Here is a 22,529-nt window from a genome sequence, read left to right on the forward strand (position 1 = left end):
TCTATGTAAAAGAAGGTTTAATGCCAAAAGAAATTCATTCGAAGTTCATAAAAGTTTATAGGTACTCTTCTCCTTTGATTTCGACAATTAAGAAATGGGCTGCCAAGTTTAAACATGGCCGTATCAGCCTTGAAGATGATCCACGTGAAGGACGTCCAAAAATTATAACACCACCAGAAATCATTGATCAAGTGCACAATATGGTATTGGATGAACAGCGAGTCAAAGTGTGAGAAATTGCTGAGACTATAGGCATTTCAAAAGAACGTGTAGGATATATTTTGCATGAAGAATTGCATATGAAAAAGTTTTAAGCAAGATGGGTGCTATGCTTGCTCACAGCAGATCAAAAACGCACTTGCATGAAAATCTCTGAACAGTGCTTGGAGCATTTTAACCAGAATAAAACTGATTTCATGTATTGATTTATTACTATGGATGAGACTTGGATTCACCATTACACACCAGAATCCAAACAGCAGTTTGGATTCTGGTGTGTAATGTGGATTCAGCACCAAAGAAGACAAAGTCAGTTCCATCAGCAGGAAAGGTCATGGCATCAGTGTTTTGGGATGCTAAAGGCATTTTGTTTATTAATTATCTCGAAAAGGGTAAAACAATAACCGGGGAATATTATTCCGATCTTTTAACCAGACTAGACGAAAAAATTTGTGAGAAAAGACTGGTATGCAGAAGAAAAAAATCATATTTCATGAGGACAATGCACTTGCCCACAAATGTGTTTTGGCAATGGGAAAATTAAGGGATCTGCACTATGAATTGTTGAAACATCCATCCTATTCCCCAGATTTGGCTCCCTCTGACTTCTATCTCTTCTCAAAACTAAAACTCTTCCTCGCTGGTCAGCGTTTTTCTTTGAATCAAAAGGTGATTGCAGCTGTAGAGGGGTATTTTGCAGATCTTACTGAGAACCCCTACAGGGATGGGATAATGGTGCTGGAGCATCGCTGGAATAAATGTATTAGTCTCAAGGGAGATTATGTTGAAAAATAAAAATAATTTTGAAATTATAAATTCGTTTTTTCACTTAGGCCGAGAACTTTTCAGACTACCCTCGTAGTATAACAAGCGAATAAAACCTTCAACATTCAAGAAGATTATCTTTGTGCCTGGTGCTGAAGCTATAGCTCCTCCATCCCTATGATTATCAATTGCATGAATATAACATCTTATATTTGTTATTCAGAAGAATCTTATCTATTTGTATGTTCTTTGTGTGACTAATAACACCAATTATGTTGATGAGATAATTCTCTAATTCTTCAGCCAAACCTTTCCTTGAATAAACATTCATACCTGAAGGTACTTTTGTATAGCAATTTTTTTTATTTGACTAGAAATTGTAGTCGATTTTACCTGCCTGATACAATTCATCTTCTCTGCTGACTGTCCACATTTGGTCAAAGTAAGACAAGTGGCATGAAAAGTGAGCTTGTTAAATTTCAGATAAAAAGTGGTGTTAAAGAGATGAAATAATTCAGACTGATGGTATGAAAGTGGTTATGAAATTTTTTTTGCAATGTAAGCACCACTAATATGCTACATATATGTAGTAATATACTACACCATTTCATGGAGTGGATTCAGACAAAAGGATGTTCTGAAAAACCACCTTTAAGATAAGGAATTAGCACTCTTAGTGCACCAGTATGGGTACAAGAACTATGTCTGAATAATGTGTAAGTCATGTCTCAGTAATTTATTCACATTTCATAATAAAGTGACAGTGGAATTGAAAAGAAATGGCTACACCATGATACTACTGGACTTTATGCAAAGGCATCTGAAAGAATACCACATGGAAAACTATTATAAAAGTTAGATAAAATGGGAATGCATGTGAAGCTAGTAGCATGGATAAGGTGGCCGTAGTACAGGATTCTGTACTAGGGTCACCACTCTTTAATATGTATATCAATAATGCAGGGAAACATTTAAGGGGGTTCAGTCATTTGCTGATGATGCAAAACTTGGGAGAGTAATAGTTGATAAAAGATGATGTAGATATCCTTTAGGATGATTTAAATAAATTGGTGGAATTGTGAGCAAAGATAATGATTGTCAATTTAATGTTGCAAAATGTAGAGTTATGCACTTTGGGTTAAAAGGTTACATGCAGTGTATTGATGGTACTGGATTACAGGAAACTGATAAGCTAGAGCCTTGGGGATTATCCCCAAGTCTCTAGTCCCGCATGTAAAACAGCTTGGGATCTAAGAGAATAACAAAGAAAAAAGTGTAAGAAAGTGAAATAATGCATAAAAATGAAAAAATAATAGTCATGGAAAGACTTTGGTAAGACATAGAAAATAAATATCAGGAAGGTGACAAAATATTCTGGAGGCAACTGAAAAGGAAAGAGTATTAAAAGGTATTAAAGATAATAAATGCGACATGAAAACTGATGATAAAGATATTCTAGATGTTTGGAGTAAGTATTTTGAAAGGTTGCTAAATGAAACAAGTAGTGATAGAACAGTGGTAGAAAACATTCAAGAGGAAAGCAATCAGGAGTATGTAGAAAAAGCCATCAAAACATATGACAAGGGTGTTAAGAGCAAAGCTGCTTACACTTCAGTAGCTGAAGCATTTTGAACAGCTTTCCTCCTGTAAATGGATTATATGGAGTAGATGATATTTGACCAGAAATGCTCAAATATGGAAAATTTGGAAAAGATTTAGCATATTGGCTATGCTTTTGTGCCTTTATATTTCCGAAGAATGAGAAACAGTACCTAACAATCAACTTTGCTAAAACCTGCAGGTGTAAGAATGATTTCTTTTGTACACATTTATTTTAAGTATGGAGAAATAAATATTTACAAAGAAATTAAAACAACTGAAAATCAAGAAGTAATATGGTATTGCAAACGCCTGCAGTACTAAAATTCATAATTCCAGCAGCAAAAACTTTTAGTCTGACGAGAGAGACCAAAGCTTTTTGATGTTTCTCTCTCTCTCTGCCATAATGTATAACTTTATTAATGGCATGCAGTACCTTGTTTTTAGAAAACAAGGTACTGCATGCCAAGGTATTTATTAAATTAATATATTTGGATAATTTTCTGCTATTTTTGTGAAAAATAGCAGAAAATTATCCAAATATATTAATTTACCCAGTGATATCAGGATAACACAGCTGACACTCACTCCATACATAAAAGTCAGGGTACATAATTCTCCATCATTAATTGCAGGATTAAATTTCTCAGGTGCTTACCTGGTGATTTTTTTCTTTGCTGACCTCAATGGAAACATCATTTAAACAACACTTTTGTGATTTTTTATACAAAGCAACCTCTTTAAAAAGGATATCTGTAATATGTCCCAGTATCTCTTTTTCACAATCAGCAATCCTATTTTAAATAAAAAAAAAACAGCTTTTTTGATACATTTTGCTATATTAATGGAACAGAATCTTAATAAAAACAATCTTACTTTAATTTTACAGGTAGTTATTTTTATACAAGTATAGTGTAAATACCATAATATTGATTAAAGCTAGTTTACAGAAAAGGCAATTAATTTTTTTTTTTTTAATAGGAGCACAACATAAATACTATAACACTGATTGAAAGTGAGATCAACCATGAAATATCATACCATACAATGATATTTACTTGGATTTTACTAGTCAAATCACTTATATTTAATTTTTTTTCATTTTTAATTAATGATTATTGTATCAAATACTTTCTCAGTTGAGAAATCAGATGAATTAAACATTTAAACTGCAGAGTAGAGAAAACATTTTATTGTAAGATCTGACCTATACCTTTATTGCATAATGAAAGGAAATTAATGATATATATAAGCCAAGTAATCTTAATGAGGAAGAGTTTTTTTTTATTCTTAGAACATAAGTATTTCTATACTGAAAAAATCTGAAAGCTTTGACAAAGTCAAGATGTTTCAGAAATATAAAATATCCTATATTTCTGAATTTAGTCTTTATTTGAGTTGTAAGTCAGCAGTTAAAATTGAAGGAAGTACAGGAAGATGGTTTAATGTTAAATCTGGTGTGAGACAAGGATGTACATTATCCCCTCTGTTATTCATTATCTATATGGATCACATTATGAAGGAAAGTGGTATTAAACATGATATCAAAATTGGAGATGTTAATGTCAGCTCTTTGCTTTATGCAGACGATGTTATACTTCTAAATAAATCTGCTACAAGTCTGCAAGATTCTTTGACTAAATTGAATAGCTGTTGTAATAGATATGGTATGAAGGTCAGCAATAAAAAGACAAAGACAATGAAAATAGGCAGAATCATTGAAAATGTCAACTGTGTTGTGAATGGAGAACCTGTGGAACAAGTAAAACATTTCAGCTATTTAGGCACAATTTTTACTGAAGATGGTAAATTAAATATAGAAATAGACAACAGAATCAGCAAAGCTGGTATGGTGGGAAGTCAATTGAATAAATTCATATGGAATAAGAGAGAAATTAGTCGGAACACTAAATTAGCTGTATACAAGACAGTGTTCAAACCAGTTTGAACTTATGGATCTGAGAGCTGAGTCAGAAGTAAAACACTTGACCAAAGACTAGAGACCACAGATATGAGAGTCCTGAGAAAGATTATAGGCATGAACAGATGGCATCAATGGCAATATCATATTAAAAACGAGGATGTTAGGAAAATACTTAACATTGTCAGCATCCAGGAATGCGTTAGCAGAGCTAATCTCAGGTGGTATGGTCACTTAAACAGAATGGACGAAGAAAGATTAGCAAAACAAGTGTTCTCTGCCAGGTTGGCAGCAAAACGACCCAGAGGAAGACCAAGATATAGGTGGATTGATACGGTACAAAGTGCTTTAGACAATAGAAATATAAGATCTGATAATGTTGGAGTCTTGACAAGTAACAGACTGATTTGGAAGAAAATTGTAGATAGGAAATTAATAATAATGTAATTTTTTTCATGTAGTACTATCATATCCTGTACACCCCTTGAGGGTACATGGCAGGAATTTGATGATGATGATGATATTTCTGAATCAGCAACATCCTAAGGAATACATAAAGTAATTCTTTTTTAAGGGAAGAGGCTTTAATTTGCATATTTTCTTTCAATACAAAGATGAAAAAAAAAAAAATAAATAAATAACAGAACTCATTCGCTAATCCTACATAACAATCTCAGTAATGATATCTATAGTAAAGAACATATCTGAGTTATCACATTAGAGAAAATCTAAGGTTACCTATAGTTTGAAAGTAAGTTAGATGACTAAATACATTTTTTTTAGCAGATAGATTTAAGATTTATTTGGGGGGAGGGGGGAGATAGGGAGGAATATAAACTTGTGAATGGTGAGAGAGAGAGCCAGATAAAGTATCTAAATAATAAATCAACTTCATAGCTTAAAAAACTTTCAATGTTGGGTTACTTAAAATCAGGAATTTTATTCTCTTAATTCAGAGATAGAGATTTTTCTCAATCCTATCTATAAAGGATTGTAAACTATTGTACATCTAATACTATGGGTGAGCTAAGGATTAGGTTAATGGCACTTGTGACACAATATTATGATTAGGCTTATGCACTGATGATGATAATGGCAAGTTAGTTTCTGGTCAAAACATTTGCAATAATGAAAAGTATTATTTATTCTTGTGAATGTCATCATCATCAAATTCCTGATATGTACCCTCACAGGGTGTACAGGATATTGTGATAGTACTACATGAAAAACTTACATCATTACTAACTTCCTATCAACAATTTTCCTCCAAATCAATCTGTTATCTGTCAAGACTCCAAGTGAGAAAGGTGGCAATTTTTCTGACCTTTCAACCCATCAGAAAAATTGCCACCTTTCTCATTTCTCCAAAGGACACGCCTCCACATCTAAGTCATCCAGGTGTCTACCAAATTTCTTGCTCTTGTGGGTTATCTTATTTCAGACAAACAGGAAGATCTGCTTTTATTCAGATAGAAGAACACAAGTTGTATATTCAATACCTTGAACCTGAACAGTCTGGACTTGCAGAGCATCAAAACTATACATTGAGTTCATTGGAATGAGACAAGAGTCCTTCACAAAAGTCGGTTCCTCATGGAACGGCTTTATAAAGAAACGTGAAACTTTTTACTTCACTCTTCGAACTTAAACAGATCCGATGGTTTCCTACGTCTATCCCCTTTATGGGATATAGTACTTTTTAAATCAGCTAATCTTTCCTAACTTTTTATTTGTGTGCATGTGTGTGTTTTAATAAGTTAGGAAACTTAACGACTTTTTTGGTTGTCTTACATGAGCAACTTAGGTGGGGCCCTTTGGAATTGTCAGGTATTGTTTAATTAGCCTTTTTACATGTACTGAAGATACCTGTGATACTCAGGCGAAAATTCTACTAATAAATAATATTTTACGTGAGTTAATTCTGTTATTATAATTTTAATAATTCCTACTCTACTATTTAGATCCCCAACAAGGACCAAGTTTTCTTTTTTTTTTCATTGTGTCAATTGCTTTCTCTAAGGCATCAAAAAATTCCTCCACTTCTACCTTAGTAGAACCTTCTGTGGGAAAAATAGGCATGCAAACCATAGGCACAAATAAGTCTCATTGTCCAGTTTCCCATTCTGATATTTGCTCACATCACTCTATTTGATATTGCCTGCCATTCAAAAGATTATCCTCGTATTTAGTGTTGAATACTACAGCTACTCCTTTTCTCTGATTGTTATTGCCTGAATATAACATTTTGTATTTATTGCTTAGAAAGATCTCACCAGTTTTTGTCTTTTTTTTTTGCTTCAGTCACCCCTATTATGTCAATTTGGTACTTATCCAATTCCTCAGCCAGCTCCATTACTTTGCCATTCAGGCTTCTTATGTTGAAAGTACCGATCTTGTACTATGGTGATGCTGAGTTGGGATGTGTTTCATGATTTATTCCGGTAGCTGACTCTTCACTGTTCACCCTAGTTACCTGGTGAAAACAATGGGGCCTCGTTTAACCGGATGACCCAGCCGGCATGAAATTCTATCATGTTGTACCATCATTTTATTTGTGGTTTAAGCCAATAAGAATACTAATTCCCAAATTGCCAGCCCATCCTGGTTTGTTCAGTATCCAGGTAGATACCTTACAGCATGCACCACGAGAAGGTGAGGATTGGACATTAGGTCAGAAGCACTGGTCGGAGAACCGACTAGGGCTTCTGACCTAATGTCAGTTCTACGCATTCCTTTAAAGGCTACATAGGGGTCTCCTCTCAGTTATACAGTTTTGACCCTTAAGCATCCCTCTTGTGAATGTGTGTCTAATAAATCAATGTTGTACAGCTGGCATAAACTGATACTGTTCTCTTAGAAATGTAAATAAAGTATTTCTTTAATTCGAAGTTTAATTTAAAGTAAGTTTGTGTCAATAACAGCTCATTTTTTGTTTGAAAGATTCTTTATTCATATGGGAAAAACTATTCTGATTTAGAATTTATATACGTTTTTGATTTTAATGGTACAGTCTGTATGCATTTAGTTCAGTGAAGCTTTCAGATGTGACATTAATTTAAGCAACAAAAAATTTTGAAATTTAAATGTTAATTCTGCATTTCCATTGTTAGAAATTCATACACTTCTATTTCTGCCTTATATGTCTCCCATCATTATTTGCATTTGTACTTTTTCATGTATTGTTTTGTGTTCTTTATGTTTGGTTATTGCCAGTTGTGTTCTGTTGTTAATGTAGAATTTTCTGATATTTTTGTTGTTTTATTGCCTACAGCTTGATTTCTGGAGATTTCAATTTTTTTTTTTTTTTTTTTTCACAATTTTCTTGGTTGCATTTCCTGCAATTTTCTTTGTTCTGTTTCCCACCATTTTCTTTGTCTAGTGACTGTCAAATCTCCTAGGAAATTCAGTTTGCTATCATGAAGGTTTGAGCTTTTATTTTTTGTGTATATATATATAGTCAGTTTAATATAGCATTTCATTCTATGGGACTTAGTCTGGGATTCTTCCTTAGTTCAATATAGTGCATCATTTTATTATAGTGTTAACTATAATCAACGTATACTATAAAAAACATTAAATTACAGAACCAATGACTTATTTTTGCCTTTAATTTTGATATAATATAATATTGAAACAAACCTCAGAGAGCAAACCTATTCAAGCCACTTCAGACCTCCAATAGAGGAGAGGGAGGGAATTGATATGGATCAGTGAAAAATTATTTATCATTTAAAGATGCTTGCAAATATCCATGCTTATAGTTCTGACTCACAGCCTCTTGGATGCAAAATAGAGAAGATACCCACATAAGAATAGCAGTTATCAGTATAATTTTATATATTGGCCCCTCTTCCTTATAAAAAGTGTTTAGCATATGTCATTTAAATATCTTTTCATTTCCTTCAAAATATTTAAGACTATTATTGTTACTACACGGGTATCTCCATGCAGCCACAAGACTCATCACAGGAGATGCACAGTTATACACACAATAATTATCATACCTCTCCTTAAATTCATTCACTTTCAGAGCACTCACAACTACTTCTGGCAAACCATTCCACTAATTCACCACTCTCCAAGAAAAAAACCTGGCCTGCACATCTTTATTAACCACACTCTCATACAACTTGTTCTCTCTCTACTCATCATGTATTGAAAAATTTCTTTTGTGTCAGTCTTATAGAATCTCTTTAGTTAAAAAAATTTATGGCATGTCACCTCTCCTCCACCTGTCAACTAAACTCTGCAACCCTCACTTCTTCAATTTATCCTCATAGGGAGCATTCTACAGACCTGTCACTAGCTTGGTCACTCATCTCTGAATCCTCTCCAACATTACTTGATCCCCAAACAACCCAGGTGACTAAATCAGTGCACAGTAGGCAAGATAATCGTGAATCATAGCTTTATAAAGAGGAATAATAACCACAAGATTTTCAACATCTAGGTAATCCTTTGAGTTATTCTGCCAACTTTTGCAATATGCTTCTGAACTTCAAGTGTCTGTCTGCTATTACCCCCAAATCACACATCCTTGTCAAATTTCTGCAATCCATTACCATCAAATGTGATACACAATACTGTAATCTTTTGATCCCGAAGAGCATAACTTCAACATTTACAACATTTTCAACCAATATCAACTATTTTCCTCGCAAAGGCAGTGGCCCTAGCACAGAGCCTTGAGGCACTCCATTAATCATTCTCATTTCCTAGATTCCAATCCACATATGCTACTCTCTGGGTGTCCGTTTGTCAGCTTATTCCCCCCCCCCCCATTCATACCACCAGTTTCACATCCATTTCCACTTGCTCTCATTCTTTGAATATACTTGGGGAGAAGAAAGAAATCAGTTTGAATATAATAGTAAATATTTTTTATTTGCTTTCTTCTTTCTTTCTTTAAGTAAAGCTGTAGTTAAAACCACAAACTCTTTTTGCAAAAATGCTAAAGGTTATCCACTAAAAGGCAGATAAGAAAAATGCAATTAAGTTGCATAAGTTAGAATCAAAGAATGTATATGAAAACGGTTTACAACTGAATAAGGTACATGTATTTGCAAGGTGTATATTGTTTCCAATATTACTTATAATCTCTAAGATCATATCATATAAAATTAAAAACATATCAAAATCTTACTTATAATATTACTTATAATCTCTAAGATCATATCATATAAAATTAAAACATATCAAAATCTTCATTTTATGAAGATATTGTCCTGAAAATACATCTACAACAAGTCATTAACTTGCATGAATCGACAATAAAAAGGTGAAAGTATGAAATTAAGCAGAAAAATTGAAAAATCATTAACTTTACTTTCAGTTGTAAATTTGTATGATAAGTAAAATGTTTTATCTAATTAAGCAATATTTTTAGTGAAGACAACAAATTAAATATGGAAGATAATAGAATAAGCAAAGCAAACATATTGGAGGCGTCTCTGTGGCTGAGTCAGTTTCAACAATCTTTGGTTGGAAAGACCTGGATTTGAATCTCATCTAGGATGTCAAGAACCATTATTGGGATTTCATCTGAAGGTGAATTAGCCAGTTTTGTGTCGAGGTGGCAAGAAAACTGGCTATAAAAATGTGATGTACAGACATAGGAAACTATAAGAATAAGGATTAAACAACTTATTCCATTGAATAAAGTTTCCAAGCCTGCATGGTACAGCAAGGGTCTATGTGCAAGTGTAAAAGAAAACAAAGTGGAGAGCTGGGTAATAAAACATGCAACAAGGAAGAAATCAATACCAAAACTAGCAGTATATAAGACTGTGTTCAAACCATTTCTAACATGTATCCAAGAGGTGGGTTGCAAATAAAAAGTTGACTGAACATAGACATCACATATCAGATTCTTAGGAAAATTAGGCAGTCAACAGATGGCATCAGTGGCAGACCATATTAAAAATGGAGGTATCAGAAGGGAGCTTGACATTATTAATGCTCAAGAATGTCTATATCTGATCTGATTTTCCCTTTCAGTCGTTTTCCGACCATAGGTGACTTTGTAGCATTGCCCACAAAGTATTCCTGGTGAGATTTTTTACAGGGTAGCTCACCATTGCTTTCCCCAACTCCCCAATTTTATCCAGGCTTGGGACTGGCATATGGCTGGGATGCATTCATGACTGTAATCCATGTGTTAACGGAGCTGGTTTGCCTGTTCTGGGGGGGACGAAAAACCTAGTTTCCGGGTGAAAAAATCCCCTATCTCCGTATGAGACCGCACCTTTAGCCGAAATAGACCAGGTAGAGGTTCCTGACATCACTGATGGGAATCGAACCTAGGTTTTTCCGACCAAAGGGCTTTGTCTATACTGACTGAGCTACAGAGGCTCAGAATATCTATAAGCAGAGCTAATTCAAAATGGTGTAATCATCACAAGAAGTAAGACTAAGATTAGCAAAACAAATGCTTATTTTCCCCCCCCTAATTTCTCATTCTGTGGGGGGAAAGGGGGGGAACATTCCAAAAGAGTGATTCAGTCTGGATTACCTCAGAAGTCAGGGGAAAAAAAAAAAAAAAAAATAATTTTACAACACTAAAAAGATCCATTTGGAAGAAAGTTGTAGACAGGAAACTAAAAATTAAATTTCATTTTGGTTGTCCTGCCCACATTCCCAGAAAAAATGATAATCACAATTTACTTTAGTATATGTATAAAATTCTAGTAAATTTTTGCTGCCAGATAATTAAAATCATAATGTTATTTATAACACAAGTAATACACAGACTAACTTACCTTTTACTAGTAAATTTTCCTAAAATGTTTTGAAGAACCTGAAGAAACTGAGTGCGGAAGAAACGGGATAGAGAAGACTGAGGAATAGCTTGAATAGACTCCATAACTTTATTACACAGCTGGACCTGAAACTGTGGAGTACATTCTTCTTGCAAATGATTATCAAGAAATGGAACTAAGCTAAGTATTATATGTTCTGCCTGGTCCTCTGGAGATTCTGGCAAGTATTTTGATAGTACAGTGCCATCATGTTGAACTGACTGTCCAAGCAATAATAAAGAAAACAGGTTATTTTCAAATATTTGATATATATAAATTCAGCATAGCTATTTTTTTCTAAAATTACAGCAAATTAAAGTCAGTTTTCTTTATTTTATTAATCATTTGAATGGACAAAAATAAGGAGTCCAACTACAGGTACACCACTGATTCTTGGTTCTTTAAAATTTTTATTGTACCAAAATTTAACATATAGTAATGTTATACATACAGATAGACTTAGTTAATGGTTGTTATTCATAACAGTGCTTCATAGTATAAACACCACCAGAAGAAAAAAAAAATACACACATATTAAACTGACTAATATTCTGCAATTTCTGAACAGCATCTTCAATAGCACTTAATTAGATAGTTGTAGAAACAATTCAAATTAAAACATTTCAGTTACAATTCAAATTGTTTATACAATTATTTAACTACTCCGTGTTTACCACATTTATATTTTGTGCTGTGTAGATGTCAACTGGAAATCCAGTGAAATATTAGTAAGTTCAATAAATGAATTATTCATTTTTATCTGGTGCTGTTTATACCATGAAGCACTGTTATGCAGGTACTAATGTTTGTGAAAAGGAATAGTAACAGTTAAAGGAGTTCTGGCGAAGAGAGAAGGAATAGTGGGGGTAAAATAACAGCTAATTTGAAGTATGTAATGTGAAGATAAATGATAACTGTATGTTATATCATTGACAATAATATGCTATATTATCTCAATTTTACAGAATAAAACTGAGACAATACAGCACAAATTCCTCAGGACTGTTTAGACTGAATATCTCTTCACTTGATATGTTATGTATGCCTTATGGAGAAACTTCTGTAGCTCAGTCAAGTTTTGACAATGCTCTTCGATTGGAAAGGTCAGTTTGAATTCCATCTAGGACATGAAGAACCTTTATTCAGACTTTTCAACTGAAAGTGAGTCAGCCAGTCTCATATGAGGATGACAGGGTTTTTCTCCTAGAATCTTGGGTTTTTTTATCCTGCAAAACAAACAAACAAACAGGGGCCATAAGAACATGTGCAATTAACAGATATAATACACTGGCCTCATAGCCTTAGATGCTTTGGCTGTAAATCCAAAATAACCTAACTTTATGGAGATGACCTAATATCAAAGTATTTAGGTTTAAAAGATATGGTATGAATGTCAGTTAGCTAACAGTCACTATAGCAAACACCATTATAACAAATTCCTTAAATATAAACTACTGAAAAGTTTCAGCCAAGTCACATAGGCAGAATACTACTTTAAAGAAAATTCATTATTGCAAACTACCCACTACAACAAATTATTCTGGAGGTCCTATAAGTCTGCTATAATGAGAGTTGACTGTGTCAAGTGGAGAAATATTCAATCTTGATGGAATAAGCCTAAAGAATATGTGATGCATTTTTTTTGTAATGTTATCATATAACAGTCATGACTGAGTAACTCTATCATACAAGAAAGAAAATCAATTAAACACCCAGTTTTTCACATTCCAGTTTTATCTCAAAATGAGATAAAAATCAATAAGCAAATTAGATAACTCCATTAATGTCAATGATTAAAATTACTGCTGCAGGAATAATTCTTAAATGGTAAATAATGAATGCAATACTATCACAACACAAGTAATATATACATAATTAAAAGCAATGCTGTAATTTCCTTCTTGAATATATTACCTTATTTTAAGATTATTATTATTTATAATTTTTATTTATTTATTGCAAAGTACTGTGATAAATACAAATGAATACTATGTTCACAATTAATAGTATTGTTTTATCATTATGTGATAAAAAGGACTTCAATGTTCTTTCAAATATGCAAAACAGAAACACAAAAAGAAAATAAAATTTTTAAACAAAAACAAAATGTCGAAAAGAGAACCTTTTGCTTAATGAAGAATATTGTATATCATTTTCTACAGGATATTTATCTTGAGCCTTCAATGCGATATGTAGATGACATTTTTTGCTATTTTTATATATAATTCTCCCCCCCCAACACATAGACTAGGGATTATAGAATCTACATCTAACTTATGCAATTCATGGGCAAGATTCTATGACCAAACTTTAACCCCTTAACGTACCAATTAAAAATCAGAAATCGGTCATTTTTTTCTGCCAATTTTTTGGGCAAGGGTGATTTGCTGGATCAAATTCATCATTATTTGAAAAATAATGATGAATTTGTGCAAACGCAAACGAAATAGACGATACACGGCGTTGGCAACTTTTCTCGGCTGAAAGGAAATAGGCACAAGATTGTCTAGCGTCTATATTCAGTTGTATTTATATGTGAAACCAAAATTCAAAATCAATTTTGGTGCAATAAACAAAAGACGTGTCATAGACGTCTTTGTATGTTAAGGGGATTAAGAATCAATATCTAAAATGAATGCAATTCACCTGAGAATACATTTTTTTCACCAATATGGAGGATTTCAGCTCTCAGTTTTTTGAAAGAACACGCACATACTACACATATTCATGCTCAGTCTTACCATCACCATCAGTTCCTTGATATACCATGAACTAGACAATATCTATTTGATATTGTCTAGTTCAGATTTTCAAGTATACTTGCATAAATCATACCTAGAACACTTTGTATAGAAATTCCAATGTAATTCTCGCATACAACTTTATTCCCTTTTTTAAAAATGGTTACTATGAGAGCTCTACTCCAATCATATGGAATTCAGCTTTCTGACCAGGTCCTCTGAATTATGCAGTGTAACCACTGCAAAACTTTTATACTTTCATATTTAAGCATTTTTGGTCAATTAGCATTTACTCCAGCTGTCATTCCAAGTTTTAGATAGCAATTTATACCCTAAGTACTGTCATGTATTTGGCCATTAAGGGCTGGTGACTGAGCTATATACAGCCTCTCCCAGCAAAGTTATCTTCACCTTCCTGTGGTATGGCTTGTTTCCACAAACAACGTTCTGGCAGGGTGAGTATTGCTACCTTAAATGCAAAGCTTCCCTAGCTGCGAGGAAATGCCAACTACATCTAGGTGGTAAATGTCTTTCATCGCCTCGTGAAATACTACCGCCTCACTTTTTGGAGGTGTCAAGTGGTGTTTGCCATGTTTTGTCTCTAGAGTAGGGTTTCTAGATTGTCCCCCTCCCCCAATGTCTCTTTCTGCATATAGTGTGAGTGAAAGCCTCCTCACTCTAGCACCCATCTGTAATCTTTTAATCAGCAAACCAGTATTTTCTACATTTCAGAGTAGAGCTGCAAAACGGTTACAGCAGGCTGAATGCCAAGTAATACAAGAGACTGAACCTGATCGGTAAACCTTCTCTTCAGGAGGTTTACCGATCAACTGGCAAACAGTCCTGCTGCTGCTTACATTGCCAGGTTGTGCCTGAATGGAGTCCAAGTAAGCAGCTTGCAGGGACACTGTCTGAAGCCATGCTTGGATTTAAGGTCTGGTTATCCCCTGTGAGGGAGTGATTAGCCCTTAGTCCGTCACTCCTGATGCATGGTTTCCTTACTCTTTAATTTTCCCATTCTGTGTTTACTCATGACCATGATCAACAATGCCAAAAATCCCAGTCACTATGGCAAAAAAAAAAAAAAAAAAAAAAAAAAAAAAAAAAATCTCCCTCAAAATCACTTGAAAAAAATCACAAAACACCAACTAAACCTCAGAATTCTCCACAAATAAAAAAAATCTTCCATATTGACTTCACTAACATCAGTGGTCTTAATTCTAATATCAATGATGTGCACTACCACCTTTTTGTGCAATTCCTCCAACTGTCCTAGATTTAGGACAATTGGAGGAATGTCATTGGGCCTGAAGACTTTCTGGTATCAAATTCAAGCAAAATTTTTCTGATCTTTTTTTTGCAAAAGGACACACTAGGCACAGAATGTGTGGGATAGTTGGGAGATATTTAACAAATTCAGCAATACAAGGAATGGAGAAGTAGGAAGCCAGGAGATTGGCTTTTTTGTGTGTGATAATGTAACGGAGCCATTAGGATGAAACAATAGGTGGGAGTGGTGATGGGCAGAAGTTGCAACAATGGCTTTGGCTAGAGACCAGATTGCATGGCTGATATGTGGACAGGATGCAAGTTTGTTTGCTATCAGCAATTATCTAACCCAAACTGTCCATGAACCCACCAGAATTCCAGACAATACTCTTCGTTCTCTCAATACCTTGGATCTTTTAGCTCCAAGGTGTTGAGAGGTATTAATTAGCTCCCCATCCAAATACACTGTTGATGTTAAATCTCCTCTTGGCAAGTCTGACCATGACCTTGCTACATATCAGCATTCTCCAAGTCAATCAAAGCACTGGTATCCTAGGGTGCTATAACAGTGCCAACAATGACCTTTTGGGACTTTTATAGTAATAAAAATTTGATATACTATTTATCACTGAACCACAACCAACACCTTCTACAACAATGTGCCTCAACTTCCTATATTACATCTTTTGGGACATCACCTCAAATATGGGGACAATATTCAATGGGCAGATGGATTTGTGATTTGCATAAAGTTAGGAGTTGTTTGGAGTTAAAGTAATGCTTTGAGTGAAAAAGAAAACCTAATTTTTTGGAGGCAATATTTGTAATAAGTTTGAACCAAGAAAGATTTGAGGTCAGTGTTATCCCAAGAAGATAAATCTCATCATGCATGGGGATTTGGGTGTTATCAAAAGTAAAGCTGGAAGAGAAAGGTTCTCTTTTGTGATATAAGAGAGTCGTGTTTTGCATGCACTGAAATTGACCAGATTACCCAAACCTTACTGATGAATGTTTTGGCGATATGTATTTCAGGTGGTAGTGGTTAGGGCTCTGGAGATTGTGGTGATTTGTCAAATGAAAGGGAGGAATGCAATGTGCTGTCATCAGCAAAACTATATATTGGATTTGGTAGTCTGCTGGAATAAATCATTTATATATATAGAAGGAATAGGGTGGCAAGAGAACAGAGACTTGTGGGACGCAGCATCATTCGAAGTGAGCAAGCTAGCACTCCAAGTGCAGAAGTCGTGGGGGGGTAGGCCAAAGGATGGGAGTTTGTTTAACAGGTCTTCGTGACTGAGCAACTCGTATATAGAGGCTAATGATTTCATATCACTTGCTTTAGTATCCCATAATCTTTAATCCAGAGTATTTTAGTAATAAGGTGTGACACTTTTTGGCTACTTGTACATGGAAATAAGACTTCTGCATTACTTCAACCTTGGTATCACTTCTGGGTCTGGCTCCCATTGATGAGACCTGAATAAAGGTCAAAACCAGTCTGGATAGTGATCCTTCCCATAATGCATAGCATTATACGTCTATAAGGATATGTGCTTTGCATTATGGGATACTAAGGCAAGTGATGTGAAGTCATTAGCCTCTATATATGAATTGCCCAGTCGTGAAGTTACTTCATGTGCAAACTTTGTTTGCTTACACTTGGATAAAGGATTAAACCAAGCAACATAATTTCTTGGCATCTTTAATTTACTGTGTGTGTGTATTTTTTTTTTTTTTTGAAGTAGATTAAATGACTTGAAGATGAGAGATAAAAATAGAAACACTATTTTTTATTTAGTTAAAGAGAACCAAGTTACAAGTAATAAGATTGGATAATTTGCAAAAGTTTCTATTTTTATCTCTTGACTTCAAGTGATTTAATTTCCTTCAAATATGTTTCTCAGCTGAGTAAATCCATTATATCATACATATATATATATATACACACAAACACATATACATACATCTGAATTTACAACTAATGGAAATGATGGCAGTATGGTCTTAGATGAAGTTTTTTTCTTAACTGCTCCAGTTGAAGCACCAGGTTTTTGTTGAAGACCAGATACCTACAAAATGCACAAAGTTTAATTTCCCAAAAAAATCTATTACTGTTAGCAATATCAATCTTCATAAACACTACAATAGATATTACAACTGAGCATTTCAATTTTTATACATACTTGTGCATCATGAAATGAATACTGCTCTTTGGTATGCGACTGTGTTAATTGCACTTCCTTTGCCAGGTTTTCTGTTTGACTTTCTGTTAGCTAAAAAAAATAAGTAAAAATAAAAAAATAATAAAAAAAAAACATCAGAAGTAACAAAAATGGGAATTTTTAATTTATTTGGATAAGTAATAAGATTGGATAATTTATAAAAACCAATGCATGGTTTTAACACCACTTAATAAAATTCCAGCCACTGGGTATTGTGTGTAAGAAGACAGTAGTTGTAAGGGCTGAAGCAAGAAGTTTATATTTATTTATTAATTTAAATTACAATGCTGAAGCTAACTGTGAGATGTAGGAATAAGGAAGTCATTTTGCCTCTTTATAAGGCCTTGATAAGACCACACCTGGATTATTGCACTCAGATTTGGTCTCTCAGGTTCCAAGGAGATAAAGATAGGATGCTTTGTAACTCTTCTTTGCATCCTATGGATAGAATGCAAAGAAGAGTTACAAAGATTACACCCAGATTATGGGATTTGGATAATGAGGACAGATTGTGAGTATGTGGATTACAGACTCTGGCTAACAAGAGAAAGAGGGGTGATATATTAGAGGTCTATAAACTTTTGAATGGGTGTTACAGAATATCATCTCATGAAATTTTTCATTATATAGAAGGTGGAGAGAGAACAGGAAAGCATCCATGGAAGTTTGTTCACAGTTGAGAAGGGGTAAGAGCTAGGTTTCTCTCTCACAGAGCAGTGAGTGAGTAGAATACTTTGACTTTAGGAGTAGTGAATGCATTTCGTGTGAATGTATTGAAAGGACGGTATAACAGCTGGTTTGGGTGACGTATGGCCTCCTTCAATGAGTTAAGGAGGCCATATTCATTGATTATTTAAGCTTGTGTATTGTTTTAAACTCTCTTTCTTTGTTCAGTACTCAAAAAAAAGTATGCTGAGAATGAGATCATTATGTAGGTTAACACAAGAAAATGTGAGTGGTGTGGATATTTTGAGAATGAGTGATGCTGTAATTGTATGCATGGGAGATGTTAAGAATGTTTATACAGAGGCTGAAAAAGAGAGGTCTACAAGTGTGGATATGCAGGGGATGTGACATGCTGTTGAACTATGAGGCAGCATCTTTGAATCAGAATAGAGAATATGGAATAATAAGCAAAAGTGATGATGACAAGAAAGAGAATGCGACTGGTAAAAAGCATGTAAGACTGACAGCTTGTTTATTTTTGGATTTAATGCTGCAAGGACATCTATGGTTGTGCTGGTGGTGTGTGTCCTCAATCTTACGGTTGGTTGGGAGAATAGCAATATGCTACTTATCACCAGAGAATAATGATTATGGAACAAGGTGAATTCCCTGTTGCTTTCCTTGCCTAAGTATTTATGACGTGTGTGTGTTCACTGGACTGTGTGTGTGTGTGTGTGTGTGTTTTGAGGGAAGTAAAACAAGAGTTTCTGGGTGAAAAAAACCCTCCACCTCCCTACAAGACCAAGTTACTATAAAAGTTACTAGTGTCATGAATGGTAACTGAACTCAATCCAACCAAAGGGATTCATCTATAAAGACCGAGCTCTAGTGGCATACATAGGTCTCCGAGTGACATATATAGGTCTAAAAACTATATATAAAAATTGAAATGCCAATAATCATAAATGAAGCATTTCTTAAAATTATACCAGGTAATAAATAAGTAAAACAGTATAAAATCCTAGTAGAAAAACAAATGCAAAAGATGGGTGTAAGTTTTTATACTTATTTCAATAAGTATAAAACTTACTAAAATTCATAAATGTTATATAAAAAAAGGTTTTAAAAGCATATTTACAATAAGTTAAACTTATTGTAAGTTTCTAATTCTCTAATTCATATGAGATAGTACAGCTTAATACTCTGTAAAAATTTAAAGACTAGGATGATGGCTGATGAGACTAATAAAATCTGCCCGAGTGTAATTGCCCTCATTGGTAAAGTGAGAGCAGTTGATTAAAATATGAATGCTGGATTGTCCAGCATTACAAGGCTCACATATAGGCATGTCTTCACCCCTCAACAGGAAGGAATGTATAATATGACTATGACCTATGTATGTAGAGACGATCAAGAACAACTTCCTCTTTTTGTCCCTGTGAAGGCTAGATTGCCATAATTTAATTTCAGGCTTAATTTGGTAGAGCTTGTTATTAGTCTCTCTGTTTGAAGACACCTGCCACTGGGATAGAAGTTTTTGCCTGATAATTTGTGTATGGTACAAGTAAAAGCTACAAGCAGATGGTAGAAGTTTGAGAAACGAGTTCTGAGATGCAGCTGGTTTGGGTGACATATGGCCTTCTTCAATGAGTTAAGGAGACCATACTCATTGATTATTTAAGATTGTGTATTGTTTTAAACTCTCTTTCTTTGTTCAGTACTCTCAAAAAAAGTCTCATTTCCCTTAATTTTAACATGACTTGGAATCCAACAAAAGCATACATCAAAGTGTAGCTTCCACAACTAAAAGAGTAGGTATTGGATTAAAAACAGCACTGGATGATTCTGGAGCTCTAGACTTCCAATTGCCTGAATATCTTATGCACCTTTGGTAGCGATGCAATCTGATCTATTTTACACAAGTTCTATTGTGTACAGCTCAGCTATAAAGTTGTTACACTCTAGTGGAATTTGTGCAGATATAACATTGTCTGGAAAGACAGATGATCCCAACAGGTCTTCTTTGAACTGTCAATTTAGACAGGCACAAAATCAAAGTATTTAGTTCTATGAGCTTTGAAGAGATGATGGGTGATGGTAGCTTGCTGAAAGAAAAGCTACATGCTGTCATGTATGATTGGGTGTAAGTGTGCTTAGCATCTGAGCTATATTGTCTACTGCTATTTCTAGAGCTTGTAGGAGAGCTTTTATCTGCAAACCAAACAGTTTTATGGCAGTCTGTCAAGTGTTGTAAAGTTTCTCCCATTGTGGACAAAAGATGTTGCCTGCATGGGGTGGGCTGGCAGGGATTTTATTTTTGTTGTGTATAACAGAGACAGTTGTTGGCAGTGAAGCAACAAAGGTAGGTTTGTTTGCCATGACATACAGCCAGGAATAGGTGATGTGCAAAATGCTCCAGTTGCAATTCTCATGGTTTGATGGTGAATAGGGTCTAGCCATCGCAGTGTACTCTCTCTGACAAAAGCACAGACTTAGAACTCATAGTCAAGTTTTGATCTTATCAATGCCCTGTACAAACGAAGCAAAAAAAAAATCTGTCAGCATCCCAGCAGGTGAAAGATAGGATGTGTAGAATGTTCATTGTTTTAAGGTACTTGTCTCGTAACTGATGTATATGAAGGAGGAAAGAAACTGAGTTTGCCATCAAGTATTTGTCCCAAGAACTTGGCTTCTGGTGCAACTGGGAGTAGCAATTGTCCTAGTTTAAGTTCCAGATCAAGATGAAGACCACATCTGCAGCAAAAATGCACACAACTGTCTTCTGCTGTGAAAAAACTCTGAGGCCCATTTGCAAACTTTGACCAGTTCACATTTGAGAGATGATCAATGGCTTGCTGAAGGTGTCTTTCCATGACCCTCATATTAAATGAATGACAGAAGATGGTAAAGTTATCCACATAAAGGGAATTACATAACTTATTGTTGGAGAAAGTTGTTCTGTTATCAAGTTTACCGTGATTGCAAAAAAAAAAAAAAAACAACAACAAAGCATGACACTTAAAACAGAACCTTGTGGAACTTCCTCCTCTTGGCTTTAAGGTTGGGAAAGGGCAATTCCCACTTGGAAGATTCAGTCAGATAAGTTTTTGATAGAGAGAGTTAGATTCCCTCTGAGACCAAAATTATGTAAGTCATTTCGTATTGCACATCTCCAAACTGTGTCATATGCTTTTCCACATCAAAGAAAACTGATACTAGAAGGTCGCATTTTAGGAAGACATCTCTAATGGATACCTCCAGCTGAATAGGATGATGAGTAGTTGAATGATATTTTCAGAAGTCAGATTGCATTCTGGAAAAATTAAAATGGTTGCTTCTCTCCAGAAACCACAAAAGACAAGTGTTAATAATGTTATTCAGAATTCTGCACAAACAGCTGATCACAGTGATTGGACAGCATTTAAGCAAAAGTAGCTTTTATTATTTTTTGTTTGTTTTGTGAACAGCCTGTTGTATTCTTCAGTGCTGTTTGAAGAAAATTGATTTGCTGTCGTTCTGCTTTGCTTTTTTTGGGCAAGGAACTCAAGGGAGGGGGTTCTGATGCTTTTTGCAAAGATCAACCCCCCCAAAGTGTATCAGCAACTTTGCAATAATTGTGTTCAAGGATAAAAAGCTGGTTGGTGATATATCTGCTCTTCATTTTCTGGATTTTATACAAACATTTTTTTATTGTTCGATGCTCTTTTTGTGCTGGATGTATCTGGATCCAGGATTTGATTTGGCTCTGATGCCAGGTGTGGCTTGTGTGAGCTTGGACATGTTTGCAATCAGCTTTGTTGTAGTGGGATATTTTCAAAAAATACCCCAAGCTTTCTTCTGAGCTTCTTTGGCTGCTGTGCAATTCATTTCACCTAGGAAAACATAGAAACTGACTAATGTTTTAGGAATTGCAGTTGTGCCAGCTTGTATAATACATGCTGTTGACATGATTCACTGCAATGCTGAAGGAAGAAGAGCTGACCATTGCTGAATCAAATTCTGCTAATGATGAGAAGGTGGAGCCAGTCAGCTCGCTCAATTTTCCATCATGATATCCGTGATGGAATGCATGGTTGCCCACGCAGGAGCATAATATTAATAATAAACATATCTTTTATTGGAACAAGACAAGAGCCTTCATAAAAGTTGTTTCCTCATAGAGCGAAAAAAGGAATGCGAAACTTATTTCATTGTCCTAACTTATACAAATCTGATGGTCTACATCTATCCTTTTTGTGGAAGATAATACTTTTGAAATCTGCTATTCTACATAATTTTTTTTAATTAGTTAGGAAATTATTTAGTTATCTTACATTAGATACTCAAT

At 34.6% G+C, this 22,529-nt stretch overlaps 1 protein-coding gene across 5 annotated transcripts in view; it reads right to left on the bottom strand.

The window, feature by feature from the left end:
- Positions 1–22,529, bottom strand: part of LOC150104886 (uncharacterized) — a 695,785-nt gene that overhangs the window by 97,850 nt on the left and 575,406 nt on the right. For all 5 annotated transcript variants that reach the window (XM_090395398.1, XM_090395401.1, XM_090395397.1 and 2 more), the window contains exons 26-29: positions 17,498–17,587; positions 17,279–17,383; positions 11,263–11,522; positions 3,242–3,377 (exon numbers count right to left, since the gene is read on the bottom strand). In XM_090395398.1, coding sequence (XP_090251524.1) covers positions 3,242–3,377; positions 11,263–11,522; positions 17,279–17,383; positions 17,498–17,587 — 591 coding nt within the window. The remainder of the gene's footprint in view (positions 1–3,241; positions 3,378–11,262; positions 11,523–17,278; positions 17,384–17,497; positions 17,588–22,529) is intronic.

Source organism: Typopeltis vanoorti, chromosome 7 (genome assembly GCF_054136105.1).
Source record: "Typopeltis vanoorti isolate ZY-2024b chromosome 7, IOZ_Tvanoo_1.0, whole genome shotgun sequence".
In the NCBI taxonomy this organism is placed as follows: Eukaryota; Metazoa; Arthropoda; class Arachnida; order Uropygi; family Thelyphonidae; genus Typopeltis; species Typopeltis vanoorti.